The sequence below is a fragment of the Podarcis liolepis genome (assembly GCF_965112155.1).
Source record: "Podarcis liolepis genome assembly, chromosome: Z".
Classification (NCBI taxonomy): Eukaryota; Metazoa; Chordata; class Lepidosauria; order Squamata; family Lacertidae; genus Podarcis; species Podarcis liolepis.
In genome coordinates this window covers 11,987,552-12,001,453 of record NC_139570.1, presented here as the reverse complement: position 1 = coordinate 12,001,453, position 13,902 = coordinate 11,987,552, and the positions used below count along the sequence as shown (strand labels likewise).

The window sequence follows — 13,902 nt, the reverse complement described above, 5'->3', positions numbered from 1 at the left end:
ATTTCCATGCGCTGTCTTCTTTCTTGCCACCGAAGCTTAGTTATTTCATATAATCACCAACAATAAAGGCAAACGGTAGCATACAGTTTTATGTACCTTTTATAAATGAGCTTGATAACAAATCTTTTAGGAAGCAAGTGTAGTCTACATCATTAATGTTTCTCATTATTTAAATAGACTGGATTCACAATTAAGTTTGGAGTTCTACAATGCAAGCATGCTTGAACACCACTTTTGTCTGTTGTCCTTCTGTTACTGAAATTTCAGGATTCCAGTATGTAGTAAGTCACAATGCTGAGTAAAACAATAAAATTGTGAAAATATTTTTTTCAGCTTTACTTTGAATTTGAGATATTCAAGGAATTTTTCAGAGTGGTACATAAGGAAAAGCAGAGAGACTGCTAGAGATGAAAAATAAATATTTCTGGATTTCTGCAAAAGAGAATTATTTTAGTGCACCGTCATGACAGATAAGCTTTAATCCTTGGTAATGTTGCCTTAATTTAACAGCACTACATTAACCACTCAACTCCAACACTGTCCAAGAGTAAAGAGAGAGAAGTGGACAAGAAAGATTTGGACAAGTCAAGGGAAAGATCCAGAGAGAGAGAGAAGAAAGAGGAAAAGGAAAGGAAAGATCGAAAAAGGGTTTGTGACTTATACATAACAATTTTAAACTGTGGTTCTTAAAATATGACGACAGGTTTCAGCAAAGTTTTTAATGACTGCTTCTTGATTTCACTAAGACAAAACAGGGAGCAAATTACTACAATTTGTGGTGCAAGGAGGCACTTCAAAGGAAGAAGCAGCTTTTAACAAACCAGCTCTCTTTAAGCATAATATTTAAACTATTGTTTTGGAGATCTGTGTGTATTAAATTTATTAATGTTGTATCTGACTAGGATCATTCAAATAGTGATCGGGAAGTGCCTCAGGATTCAACCAAACGTCGCAAAGAGGAAAATGGAACAAGTACGTTCTCTCCTGCTTTTTCTTTTTTTGACAATGCCTAGGTGGTGATATGAGTGGCTCTATTTATGTAGCTTTTGTCTTTCCAGCTGGTTCTTCCAAACATAGTAAGAGTGAAAGTCCTTCAGATTCTCCTCACTCCAATGAGAAGGAAAAGGACAAAAGCAAATCAAAATCTTCCGGCAAAGAGAAAGGAGACTCAATAAAAGTTGAAAAGATGGAGAAAAGCTCTGGTAGCAAAAAGGCAAGTCAGACTCTCTCTCTCTCTCCCCCCCCCCATTAGTAAAATCATTGTCTTGTTCAGTGGATTTTAGGTAGCATATGAAGCTTGTCCTTCATAATAATAATAATTGCATTGAATATAGAGTTCAGATCAGTAGCTTTTTAATGAGTGTGTGTATGTGTGAATGCAAGCTTTCATTTTAATGTATGAAGTAGAATACAACAAACCAGAAATTTTGATTAGGAAGAGTAAATACCTTGTTCTTTTTTTTCCTTTCACTAACCCAGCCTTTCGCACTCCTGTGAAAGAAGAACCAAATGTGTTATGTATGAGTTATTATTTCTCCTCATGTTTTAAACTTGTTTTGTGTAGGAGTCCAGACATGATAAGGAGAAAACAGAGAAAAAAGAGAAACGGGATAGTACTGGAGGAAAAGAAGAAAAGAAACAATATCCTTTCACTGTGCCATTAGTCTTTGTGTCTGTTGGTTTCCCAAAAATTTAAAACAACCAAATTTCCCTTAATCTTTTGATTTACTCATAAGTCTTCAGACAAACACAGATAATGAACAATGTTCTGACCAAGGTGAGAATAACTTCTTGATCTTCTCTCTTCACTGGAGATGGGAAAGAATCTTCCTTGCCAAGTGGATTGATGGAAGAGGTACAGAGTGATCTGTTCCCTCCTTTGCCAGTCTGCTACATTTCTGGGCTTCTTGTGGAGGAAGAGACTTTCCTTTCTCTGCAGCTAGCACAAAAATAAGGTGGACTGGCAGAGGAGGGATGGAGCAATCAGCTCCTCCTCTTCTGGCCTGCTTACCCACCTGCATGAAATTCCTGACTGCTTATAGCTTCTACGCGAGTTGTTAAATACAGTGGTACCTCGGGTTAAGAACTTAATTCATTCTGGAGGTCTGTTCTGAAGCTGAAACTGTTCTTAATCTGAAGTACCACTTTAGCTAATGGGGCCTCCTGCTGCTGCCGCACGATTTCTGTTCTCATCCTGAAGCAAAGTTCTTAACCTGAGGTACTGTTTCTGGGTTAGTGGAGTCTGTAACCTGAAGCATCTGTAACCCGAGGTACCACTGTATGGGGTTGTGGATCTGTGGCAGACGTAGTTGCTGATAGCCAAGATAATGCCAACTGAAAAACTCAGCGGTCCTAAATCCAGCTCCTTTAACATCATATTGATGTTAAAAAATGTAAACATTCTCTCTCTCTTCCTTCATAGAGAATGACTGCAAAAAAGCATACAAATATAATGTCAAACCACATTATATGTGTAAAAAAATAGTGCCGAATCCCAAATAGTAGTCTCAGAGGTTGCTCTATAGAGCAAGTCTCTATAGCCAAGACTAAAATCATACAGTAACCCATGGATTCGTTCTGTCAGTTGTTTTAAATGAAAGCTTTCTATACCATCAAAAACTGCTGTGCAGACTGAAGTTTCTGTTACTCTAGCTTTAGGTTCATTAACATAAGTCATTTTTCAAAAAGAACTCTCAAGTTGTTCAGTTAATAGAAAAATTCTACCAAGGTAGCCAGGTTAACCTGTGATCCCTTCAACTGCCTTGGTCGTGCTGGTCGATGATCTCCAGCAAGCTAGGGACAAAGGTGAGAGCTGTTTCCTAGTTCTGCTGGATCTCTCAGCGACCTTTGATACAATCGACCATAACATCCTTCTGGACCGTCTAGAGGGGCTGGGAGCTGGGGACATTGTTATACGGTGGTTCCGCTCCTTCCTCCTTGGCCGTGTCCAGAAAGTAGTGTTGGGGGATGAGTCTGGGATCTCACTTGTGGGGTGCCTCAGGGTTCCGTCCTCTCCCCCATGCTTTTTAACATCCACATGAAACCGCTGGGAGAGATCATCGGGTTTGGGCTGGCTGTTCATCAATATGCAGATGATACTTAGCTCTACCTCTTTCAAATCGGAACCAGTGAAAGTGGTAAAGGTCCTGTGTGGTTGGAGGATGGTGGTTAACAGATTGAGGTTGAATCCTGACAAGACAGAAGTACTGTTTTGGGGGACAGGAGGCAGGTGGGTGTGGGGGACTCCCTGGTCCTGAATGGGGTAACTGTGACCCTGAAGGACCAGGTGTGCAGCCTGGGAGTCATTTTGGACTCACAGTTGTCCATGGAGGTGCAGGTCAATTCTGTGTCCAGGGCGGCTTTCTACCAGCTCCATCTGGTACGCAGGCTGTGACCCTACCTGCCCATGGACTGTCTCACCAGAGTGGTGCATGCTCTAGTTATCTCCCGCTTGGACTACTGCAAAGCACTCTACGTGGGACTACCTTTGAAAGTGACCCAGAAACTGCAGTTAATCCAGAATGCGGCAGCTAGACTGATGACTGGGACCGGCCGCCTGGGCCACATAATACTGATCCTGAGAGATCTGCATTGGCACCCAGTACATTTCTGAGCACAATGCAAAGTGTTGGTACTGACCTTTAAAGCCCTAAACAGCCTTGGTCCTGTATACCTGAAGGAGCGTCTCCACCCCCATCGTTCAGCCTGATGAGATCCAGCACCAAGGGCCTTCTGGCAGTTCCCTCATTGCGAGAAGTGAGGTTACAGGGAACCAGGCCTTCTTGGTAGTGGCACTCGCCCTATGGAACACCCTCCCATCAGATGTCAAGGAAATAAGCAGCTATCCTATTTTTAAAAGACATCTGAAGGCAGCCCTGTTTAGGGAAGTTTTTAATATTTAATGCTGTATTGTTTTAAACACTTGATTGGGAGCTGCCCAGAGTGGCTGGGGAAACTCAGCCAGATTGGCGGGGTAAAAATAAATAATAATAATAATAATAATAATAATAATAATAATAATTACTACTACTACTACTACTACTACTACTACTACTATTGAAATGACCATACTGTGGCAGGGCCAGCCCAATATATTTTGGCACCTGAGGCGAACCACAAAATGGTACCCCCCCCAAAAAAAAGCAACCTTATCTGATGGTTGAAGTGTGAATCAAAGGCTGTTGTTTGGAAGAAAGGGCCTACTATGAAACATGCTGGGCAGGTGACCCCGGAGGGCAACCCCCAACATTTTCTCACTAGGGGCGCGAGGAAACCAGCAGTGCCTTCTATTTGCCAAGAGGATGCTGAGGAGGCAACAGATCTGGTTTCCAGGAGCACTCCAGATCTGTAGCTGCCACTCTGGCGGCTGCTGCAGCAGAGATCTGTTGCCCCTGTGGATCATGCTGCCTGAGGTTATTGTCTCACCAATATGGGATGGCTTTGTATTGCCACATACGTATTTGTGGGGATAGGACTTATTTAAAGAAATGTCATTGAGACTTTGATAAATGCTAAGATTACTATATATCATGAATTCCATTTCAGTCAAAAGATAGAATTATGTATTTTAATACTTGAAATAATAATGGTAAAAGTTTGTCCATTTCTGATTAAAAGTCAACATGTTCAGATGTCAAGCTTTAACATGCTGCTTCAGCTATCAGTGGCTGCCCGGGTATTCTGTAAGTGTCAAAACAATGCTTACTTTGGGCATTCACGAGGTGAAGGGAGCTATCTCACTTTTTTTATTCTTGATCCATTTATCTAATTTAGGAATTCCGGGGGGCACTGGCAATCTTACCACTTGTCAAGTTTCACTTCTAACATAAAAGTTGCACTCTTACTATATATAAAATAAGGTTTTTGTTACAGATGGCGTTGCTCTCAGATTAAATTAAATTCCGTTTGTATCAAGTAACCCCCCCCCCCCCAAGTTACCACAGACTCCTTTTTCTACTTTTGCTCTTGGGCTGATACTAGGGCTGTAACTGCACAATGGGTACACGTGGTGCTTAGTTTTGTGCAGTGTTTCATCTCTTCAAAGAGGGTTTAGTAAGAATTCTCTCCTGTTCATCTATGGGAAGTAGAGCATCATGTCGTGAGCCATGCTAATCCATTTTGGGCTTCATGCCACTGTAAAAACTGGGCATCTTTTTCATGCGCTTTGTTTATTTGAGTGAGAGCAACTTCACGCCATTCTGCTTGTTTGCAATCTTAGTTCTGTTAGTTTCATCTCCTGATCCTTTATGAAATAGATCTAATTGTCCTGATGTTCTCTCTTTTTTAGGCAGGTTTGAAAATGAGAAGATTCTGAGGTGTGACCATATATGTATTTTCCGGAATATACATTGCACAGAAGATTGCGAATGAAGAGGACCCATCTGCATCTCCTTAAATTATTCAGTTCTCTGCTTTATTTCCCTCCCATTGCTGAAGATTTGATTGTTGAGTTGTACATTACTGTATTTTTGTTGGTTAGCTTCTTAAACATTTATTTTCAGTACCTGGCTGAAAGTGTTACATGTTCCATATTTTAGCACAATGTGCTGCAAATTGTTGCCATCGTGCAAATGAGGTTTATACGTGTACAGAGTTTCACATTAGGTTACCCAAATACTGCCTGATTTCAGTAATCCTTTTCAGATGGAATTGAAACATTTGCTGTGTTTGAAAACCCAACAAATAAACAGTTGTTGAACCTTTGGAATTTACCTCATTTAAAATCCAGTTTTTATTTATTGTTTCTAATATCAATAACTAAAACCAAGTGGGAGCATTGTTTTTGTGCGGTGCTTAAGAATTATTTGTATATTATGTGCACAGCATTTCACCAGTTGAAAAAGAAAAAAAAAAAGGAACCCTCACTTATTGTTCCCCACTACACCTTATATGTTTGTCATAATGTTTCTAGAAATTGGGAAATACTTCATTCCAAACAGAAATTTAAGAATTAGGTTTTCATATTACAGCTACAGGAGCTTTGTATCGCTGGACTTTAGTCAGGAAAAAAAACGTTTCACAATGACATTTCTAAGAAAAGTAAAACAATTTTTTTATCTGAAATTCTACCAGTGTAACCTTTTTTTCTAAATAAACAATAGTTTTCTCAATGGGTCGTAAATCATTGTGTGTGTTGCTTATTCAGGTGGTTCTGTACTGTAATTTCTAATTGTCGTATACTTTTGTCCTCTTCAGTCCACTTTGACACCTAATATATTTTTATTTAATTTTATTTCATAAGCTTTAGGGAATATTGCAGCCCAAGCAGTGGTGCAGCTAGGACTACACCTAAAGCAATGAAAAACAGGGTCACAAAAAATGCTGTGCAAATGTTTGCTTGCTTTTTAAGGATTTGAGGAAATATATCAAATTTGCCACAAGCTCACCATTACCATTTAGTGTCACATTTGTATAATGCACTTAAAACATCACATTTGCAGCTGTATAGCTGAGTCCCTTGCTGGAGTTCTGTTACGCTCATCGTTTACATAAATTCTGCCTCTCCTTTTCATAAAAAAAACCCCCAGCTTTTTACCTGATGTGTCATCCATCCTCTATTTCAACCAAACAGTTTTGTCTTTATGACCAATACAGGATTGAGAGGAGCAGATAGAGATGCCAGCTCGTTAGCATGACATTTAATATCTATGTCTATAATGAAAGAAGTGGGTTGGGAGCAGAGTCAAGAGCACCAAGAGAAAATTGTCACGTCTGCAGCAGCATAAAAGGGCTGGAAGGTTAAGCTTTATGTAGGTTTTGCATCTACAATGATGTTCTCATACAACAAAAGAGCTTACACAGAAGTGTATCCCACCATTTTTATGACTAGCACACTCACAAGAACTGCTAAAAAGGGGGTGGTGGCGAAGACTTTCAGAGCGGATTTGTAATTGAAGTTAGGAAAAATACAACCGGCTTGTTTCGCTTTGTGTATGACTGCCATGGATATATCAGGAGAAACAACAGGTGTTGAATTGTTCTGGCTGGATTATCCTGAGTGTTTGAGGCCCATACTGTGCTTTTTAAAAAGAGCAACCCATAACTTGTGCATTGGATGTGTTTTTAAGAAACACACACCCTTAAACCAAGGGCCGTTGAGACTCAGTAAAATCAATTCAGCTGTGCGCACAGAGATTGTTCTTTATTGACCCAGTCTGGAAAATAAAATTATGGACTGCCTACAAAAAAACAAGTGTCTGGAAATCAGACTTCTCTCCAGCTAATTTGTAATGATTTCTCTAGCAGAGAGGGGACGTAATAGGTTAAATGTTTAATTTTCTGTCTTTGTAGGGGGTTTTAATAAATACGGGAAGCAGAGATACCCCCATTTAGAGCTTTGAATAGCTAAATTGTGTGCAGCCTTTGCTCTTTGCACACAACACCCCAGGCTTTTTTTTGGGGGGGGGGGGGTCAGCAAATCATACTTGAAGCTTTCTGTTGGCTTGTTCTTGTGGTTTTTTAAAAAAAAATTCTGAAAAACTATTCCCTTTTATGGTGCTTGAAATAAAAAGGCTGTGTAGTCTGCATCTCTAGAAGTCTATAGCCTTGTCTTAAAGCTGGGGGGTGGGGAATGCAGAGCAGGCATTTCCCCTACTTTCCTGACATGGTGCAAAAAGAAAGGGTAGTAAGGAAATTGTCATCCCCTGCAAGTCAAGCATATTGAACTGTATTTACCCTTAAGTTCCACTTCATTTAGGAACTGAAGTGATGTGGAAGATATGTTAAAGCCCAAAGAACGTGGTCCTCAAAAAATTTATTTGGATTGGGGGATGCTGACCATCATACTAATCTGTATTTTGGAGGTACTTATTTCATCAAAAAGTGTCTGTAAAATATGTTTCTCTAAAGTAATGCCTGGTAAGCAGCTGAATGAATTTTTTCAAGGGATTTATAGCTACGCTGAATAATTCACTGCCAGTAAAAGAAACCTTTAAATTTTAGATGACCAGGGACAAACTTTACTCTGGCATAGCCTAAATAGACTTCATTTGGGACAGAAAGTATTCCAGATTTCACATTGCATGGTGGCCCATGTGACCGCAGCCTGATTGTCTTACATTTGTTTGTAATATGCAGATTGGTCATAAATCAGCATATTTCTCACGTGCTTAGATACAGGCCTGGTTCGCACACTAGTTGAAACCATAGTTAAATCTAAGTTTTGAAGTTGAACACGCAGCCTGCCAGTGCACAGTGCTTTTCTCCTCTGCACCTCCAAGTGTTGCATCTGAACTCGGGCTTATGAGTTATTTCTCTCCAAAGAGACCACAAGTTGTAAACAATGTTCTTATCTTGCCACTCATGGTTTGTCTGGGGAGTGAAGCACCCTTAGTTTTCACCCTGTGCACCAGCATGCAGACCGTCTGCAAACCGTAACTATGGTTTAAAATGGGTGGGTGCTTCCCTAGCGCGCAGCCAACCTCGGTATGACTTGCGTTGGGCGCCAGATTTAAAAGCAGCAAACACAAGCCTAACACATGGGTGGAGAAATGGAAGCTACACTTCAAGGCTCCTTCTTGTTCCTTTCCACCAGTGGCTTTCCCTGCCTGACACCTGATGTCATATAATGTCAAGTGTGAGGCAGGTGGTTGTGGCTTGAAAAAAACAGCCACACAGGGTGAATTAGGACCCCTGGCAGACTGCATTTGGCCCACAAGCTGGAGGGTCCCCATGCCTGGTTTAAATTGACGGGGATGAAAAGCCAAGGCAAATAGTTTGCTGGCATCCTTGGATTACTCTGGCACTGATTGACCCCATCAGACAAAATCTCTTAATTTGCTCAGCCTATATTTGGATCCCGTTACCTTCTGGGCACTTTGGAAATCATTTAACTGGTTGTGGCAAGTGGTGCTTTTCAACACAGCCTCTGAACATTCAGTAAACGCTTTTCATTTATTGGCTAGAAATCAAAATGCAGCTCTTTCATTTACATTTGTTGATTCCTGGCAACTTGCATGTGCTGCCCTTCTCTGGAATTCAAAGCCAATATTGGCAAAGGAACCCACAAATCATTCAAAAAGCCTTGGCTTGATCTCCCACAAGCCAATGACAAACACCTCTGCCTTCTAAAGCAGCTTGGGGGTGGGATTTCTTCCAAGCCAACCTAAAAAGAAAGGAATCCAATTCATCTAGATTGATCTGTAAGTGAATTTCTTATAGGGCTGTCAAACTCTGAAAGTCAGTGACATTACATTACAACGCCAGCCTTTCCCAACTTCTAGATATTGTAGGACTCCAAGTACCATCAGCCATAGACAGCACGAATGGTGTCCAGGAATGTTCCAAGAGCTCCAGTCAAAACATCTATAGGTCACCAAACTGACGGAGGCTGCTGAGGTAGAACCACCAACTTGTTTCTGAGTCTCTCCTGGTCACACATTTTAAGCACATTACTTTCCGCAAACAATTTCGAGAACTATACTTTTTAATGAAAACCTATGAGATGGCAGTGAAGGCTGCTAAGAAGTCTTCTCGGCCTCCATTGCATCTGCTAGCTCTCCCCCAGTGCAATTATTTAGTATAATTACGGTATTTTTCGCACCATAGGGCGCACCTAGTTTTTAGGGGGGGAAATCAAGAAAATTGATGTGGGGATCCATTTTGCAGCACAAGGCTAGGGTTAGGGGGGCTGAAGCGACAGAGCCCCAGACCAACCATCCCAAAGACATCTTCCTTCCAAATCGGGTTGACAAAACCAAGCGCTGCTTTGCAAGCGACACGATGTATGTCTGCACTGATCTTTTTGCTGTCTTAAGTCGTGTTTGTGTGTGAAAACGGTCCCTGTTAAGTTGTGGGCGAACATATCAGATGACACAGCGATTCTTCAAACAGCTCTTCTTTATTCTGAGGCCAGAACTGAACTGAACTGAGGAGCTCAGTCAGCCTGCTTATATAGAGCTCCAGAACAGTGTAACTGTTGCAACTTCCTAAAACTATCCAATCACTGAACGTCACTTTTTGATCCTTCATTTGCATACAAACTATCCAATCACTGAACGTCACTTTTCGATCCTTGATTTGCATAACTATCTACAGTATCTACAGTATCCCCTGCTGGCCCAGGGTGAGAACTTCAGTACATAACACCCCTCCCCACCGAGATAAGGCGTTAGTTACAATCGTAATGGTTTCCTTATATACTGTACTACACGTAATGGTTCAATTAGGCACAAAAGCATATCGGTTACATTTCACATACTTAGACCAACAGTGATACATGTCCAACAACATAGTCCTTTAAATAAGTTGGGCGCTTGGAAGATCTGCCAGACCGCCGGGGACTGGTAGCCAAGTCCGGGGGGGCCACCCAATTCTTGCTGAGGCTGTGGTGCGACCTTAGGTGGCGTTGAAACCAAGTCCCCTGGATCCGCTGCTGTGGATGGAACCTCCACAAGTGGAGTTGGCGGAATGTCAGGCATGGCAGTGGTCTGAGTCTGTGGTAAGTCTGGCAGACGCTCTGAAGTGGCTTGGTTCGGCTCCACGCCGGCAGTTTGCGAGAGGTGTAGGTGGAGCCTCACCATCTGTAAGTGTCTCTTCCGGAGCCATGAGCGCAGTTGGGGGCACCACGGTAGTGTCCAAGTCCCCAACCCTGCGTCTAAGCTGGTCTATGTGCCGGCGCCACAAGCATCTGTCTTCTAGTGCCACCTGGTACGAGCGAGGTCCAGTGACTCCCACTACTGTAGCTGGCACCCAAGGAATGTCCCCCACAAAGTTCCGGGCAAAGACCTGGTTTCCTGGAACAAATGACCATGGCGCGTTGGCACAGCCTGGGGGTTCAGCCATGGCAAAGTCCGAGGCGGTGGCCCATAAGCAGTTTGGCAGGACTCCGCCCTGTGGCTGCATGAGGGGTGATATGTTGCACGAACAAGTATTCGGTGACCTGCTCGTGCCAGTCTCCCCAGTCCAGGCAGGCCAGTGCCTCTTTTGCCGAGCACACCATTCTCTCCGCTTGCCCGTTGCTGGATGGATGAAATGGTGCCGTTAGGGCATGGCGGATGCCGAGTCCCAAAAGGTACCGCTCAAACGTGCCTGACGTGAACTGTGGTCCGTTGTCAGAGACAAGGACATCAGGACACCCATGCGTCGCAAAGAGGCCTCGCAGCACCCGGATGACGGCCTCGGTAGTGGTGGAGGGCATCAGGGTCACCTCCAGCCACTTGGAATAGGCGTCCACCACTACCATAAAGGTCTGGCCACGAAAGGGGCCGGCCAGATCGATGTGCACCCTCGACCAGGGTGTCTTGGGCGTCTCCCAGGTGTGTCCCTTAGCTGCCGGTGGCACAGGCCTCAATTCTTGGCACACTTGACAGGCGGAAACCCAGGCAGTGATGGCATTGTCCATGTTAGGCCACCAGACATAACACCGAGCCAACACCTTCATTTTGATGATTCCCGGGTGCCCAATGTGCAGAGCCTCAAGGACGCGTTGACGGAGTCTTTGTGGAATCACGACGCGGTTTCCCCACAGCAGACAGCCGTGATGAGCCGAGACTTCATGTTGTCTGGTTGCGAACGGCTGGAACTCCGATGCAAAAGGCCCTTGTGGCCACCCCCTCCACACCCAGTTGAGCACACGGCTGATGTTGCGATCCTGGGCAGATGCGGAGGCCACAGTGGCAGCCGATACAGGCGCTGCCGGAAGATCCTCAATCAGGAGGAGCGATGAAGCAGGAGCCGGGTCTTCCACAAATGCTGGAAGAGGGGAACGGCTGAGGGCGTTGGCATGGCCCATCGATTTCCCCGGGCAATGGATGAGCTGGTAGTGGCCAGTGGTAGAGCAGCCAGGAAAACAGTCTATCGCAGCATGCGCGGCGAGAGGACTGGTGGAGTTGGTCGATCACCGGCGAGGAGGCCCAGGAGCGGCTTGTGGTCAGTGATAAGGTTGAAAGTCCTGCCGTAGAGGTATTCATGGAACCTCTTCACTCCAGCCACAAGTGCCAGTGCCTCCTTGTCGAGCTGGCTGTAATTCCGTTCCGTTGGAGATAGCGTCCTGGAAAAGTAGGCGAGCGGTGCTTCTCTTCTGTCTGGAAAACGGTGACTAAGGACAGCGCCTATGCCAAGAGGTGAGGCATCGCAGGCAAGGCCCAGCGGCCTGGCTTCACTGTACTGTACCAGCACACTGTCCGATGAAAGGAGAGCCTTGACCGTGTTGAAGGCCGCTGTCTCCCGATGACCCCAGGACCAAGGTGTCTTTGCGCTGAGGAGTCGGTGAAGAGGCTCAGCCACCGTGGCTTTGTGGGGCAGGAACATGTTACAAAAGTTCAGCAGTCCCAGGAACGCCTGCAACTCCGACTTGTTCTTTGGGATGGGGGCCTGCTGGATAGCGCGGATCTTGGATGTGGTCGGGTGAAGGCCAGAGGCGTTGATAAGCTAGCCCAGGAACTCCACCTGTGGAACGGCTACCTGGCACTTCTCTCTCTTTACCTTGAGCCCGGCCTCTTGGAACCTGGTCAGCACGGCGCGGAGGCGCTCGAACAGCTGCTGGTGTGAGTCTACGGACACCAAGACATCATCAAAATATGGTACCACGCCCGGAAGCCCTTGCAGGAGATGCTCCATAAGGCTTTGGAAGATGCCAGGATCCACACTCACCCCAAAATGCAAACGGCGGCAACGGAATGCCCCTCGGGGGACGATCGTCTGGGCTTCAGTGGTGGCATCAATGACGGGCAGTTGTTGATAGGCTTGGGCAAGGTCCAGCTTAGCAAAGACCTTACCTTCATCCAAGGAATGCAGCAGGTGTTGAACAACAGGAACCAGGTAAGCGTGCTGCTGAAGTGCCTTGTTGATCGTGCACTTGTAGTCAGCGCAGATTCTCACCGACCCATCCGGCTTGACAGGTGTGACAGTGGGGGTTTCCCACTTGGCGTGGTCAACCGGCTCCAAAACTCCTTGGGCGACCAGCTTGTTCATCCACCTTAGCCTTGAGAGCAAAAGGAACCTGGCGTGGCTTTAGCTTGATGGGGGCAACTTGTGGATCAAGGCTAAAGGAGATGGGCGTACCTGTATATTGGCCCAAAGTGCCGTCAAAAACCTCGGCAAAGTCTTTGACCAGACCCTCAGTCTCTGCATTAGAGATGCAGTTGATGCCGGTGACTTCCAGGCCAGGGGGGATCAAACCAGTCTAACCCTAGGAGGCTTGGCCGCTGACCTTCGACCACCACCAGTCAGAGCAGGCCCGAAAAATCCTTGAAAGCGATCCGGAACCGGCCAACGCCTACCACGGGAATGTCGTTTCCCTGGTAGTCTCTCAGGTGTACGCGGTGAGAGTCGAGTTGCCTTTTGGACACTCTGGGTACCAGTCTTTGGATGGTGCTCCAAGACACGATGGACAGGGCAGACCCGGTGTCGATCTCCATGTCACATGGAGCTCCTTCAATGAGCACCGTGACGTTCAGCTTGCGTCGCGTAGGCGAGTTGGTTTGGCCAATCATGGTTCCAGATGGGCAGCGGCAGTTGGTGAGAGCGAAACAGCTTTCCTTGGCAGACTGGAGTGAAGACTTGGACTTGCGAGTCGGTGAAGGGGGGGTGTCAGACGGAGCCGATCGGCAGACCTTAGCGATGTGCCCTCTTCTGGAACACTTCCAACAGATGGCATCTCTGAATCGACACTTGGCACGGGAATGGTTGCCTCCGCAGCCGGCACATTCCGATTGGCCCTTGGACTTCTTTTTGAACTTCCTGTGCTCCCGCTTTGTCTGGTGCACGTCTTCGTCTTCACTGGAGGATGCCTCATCACTGCTGGCCTCTTTGTGATGCACTGGAGCTGGCTTCCTAGCAAGATGCGGGCTGCTGGCCTTGCGGATCTCCTGGGCGGAGCGTTTGGCAGCTTCCGAGGCCACGGCCTCCTCAATGGCTTTCTGTAGCGTGAGGTCTGGCTTGGCGAGGAGACGCCGTTGCAGA

General features: G+C 45.4%; 1 protein-coding gene and 1 long non-coding RNA gene across 6 annotated transcripts in view; both read left to right on the top strand.

Annotated features, from left to right (window-relative positions):
- The window catches only part of LOC310698943, a 273,173-nt gene extending 267,806 nt beyond the window's left edge, over positions 1-5,367 (top strand). Inside the window, exon 2 of the long non-coding RNA XR_014521846.1 lies at positions 3,714-5,367. This is a non-coding gene — a long non-coding RNA (uncharacterized lncRNA). The remainder of the gene's footprint in view (positions 1-3,713) is intronic.
- Positions 1-6,121, top strand: part of LOC310698743 (THO complex subunit 2-like) — a 56,136-nt gene extending 50,015 nt beyond the window's left edge. For 2 of the 5 annotated variants that reach the window (XR_014521720.1, XM_083486201.1), the window contains exons 34-39: positions 511-648; positions 903-972; positions 1,059-1,213; positions 1,565-1,641; positions 1,730-1,777; positions 5,288-6,121. Coding sequence is in view for 2 of the 5 variants with exons in the window: in XM_083486201.1 (XP_083342327.1) it covers positions 511-648; positions 903-972; positions 1,059-1,213; positions 1,565-1,641; positions 1,730-1,757 (468 nt within the window). In the remaining 3 variants the exon portion in view is untranslated. Of the gene's footprint in view, positions 1-510; positions 649-902; positions 973-1,058; positions 1,214-1,564; positions 1,642-1,729; positions 1,778-5,287 lie in introns of those variants that run through there. The other 3 variants (XR_014521721.1, XR_014521722.1, XM_083486202.1) reach the window with 2 other exon arrangements.
- Positions 6,122-13,902: the final 7,781 nt, after the last annotated feature.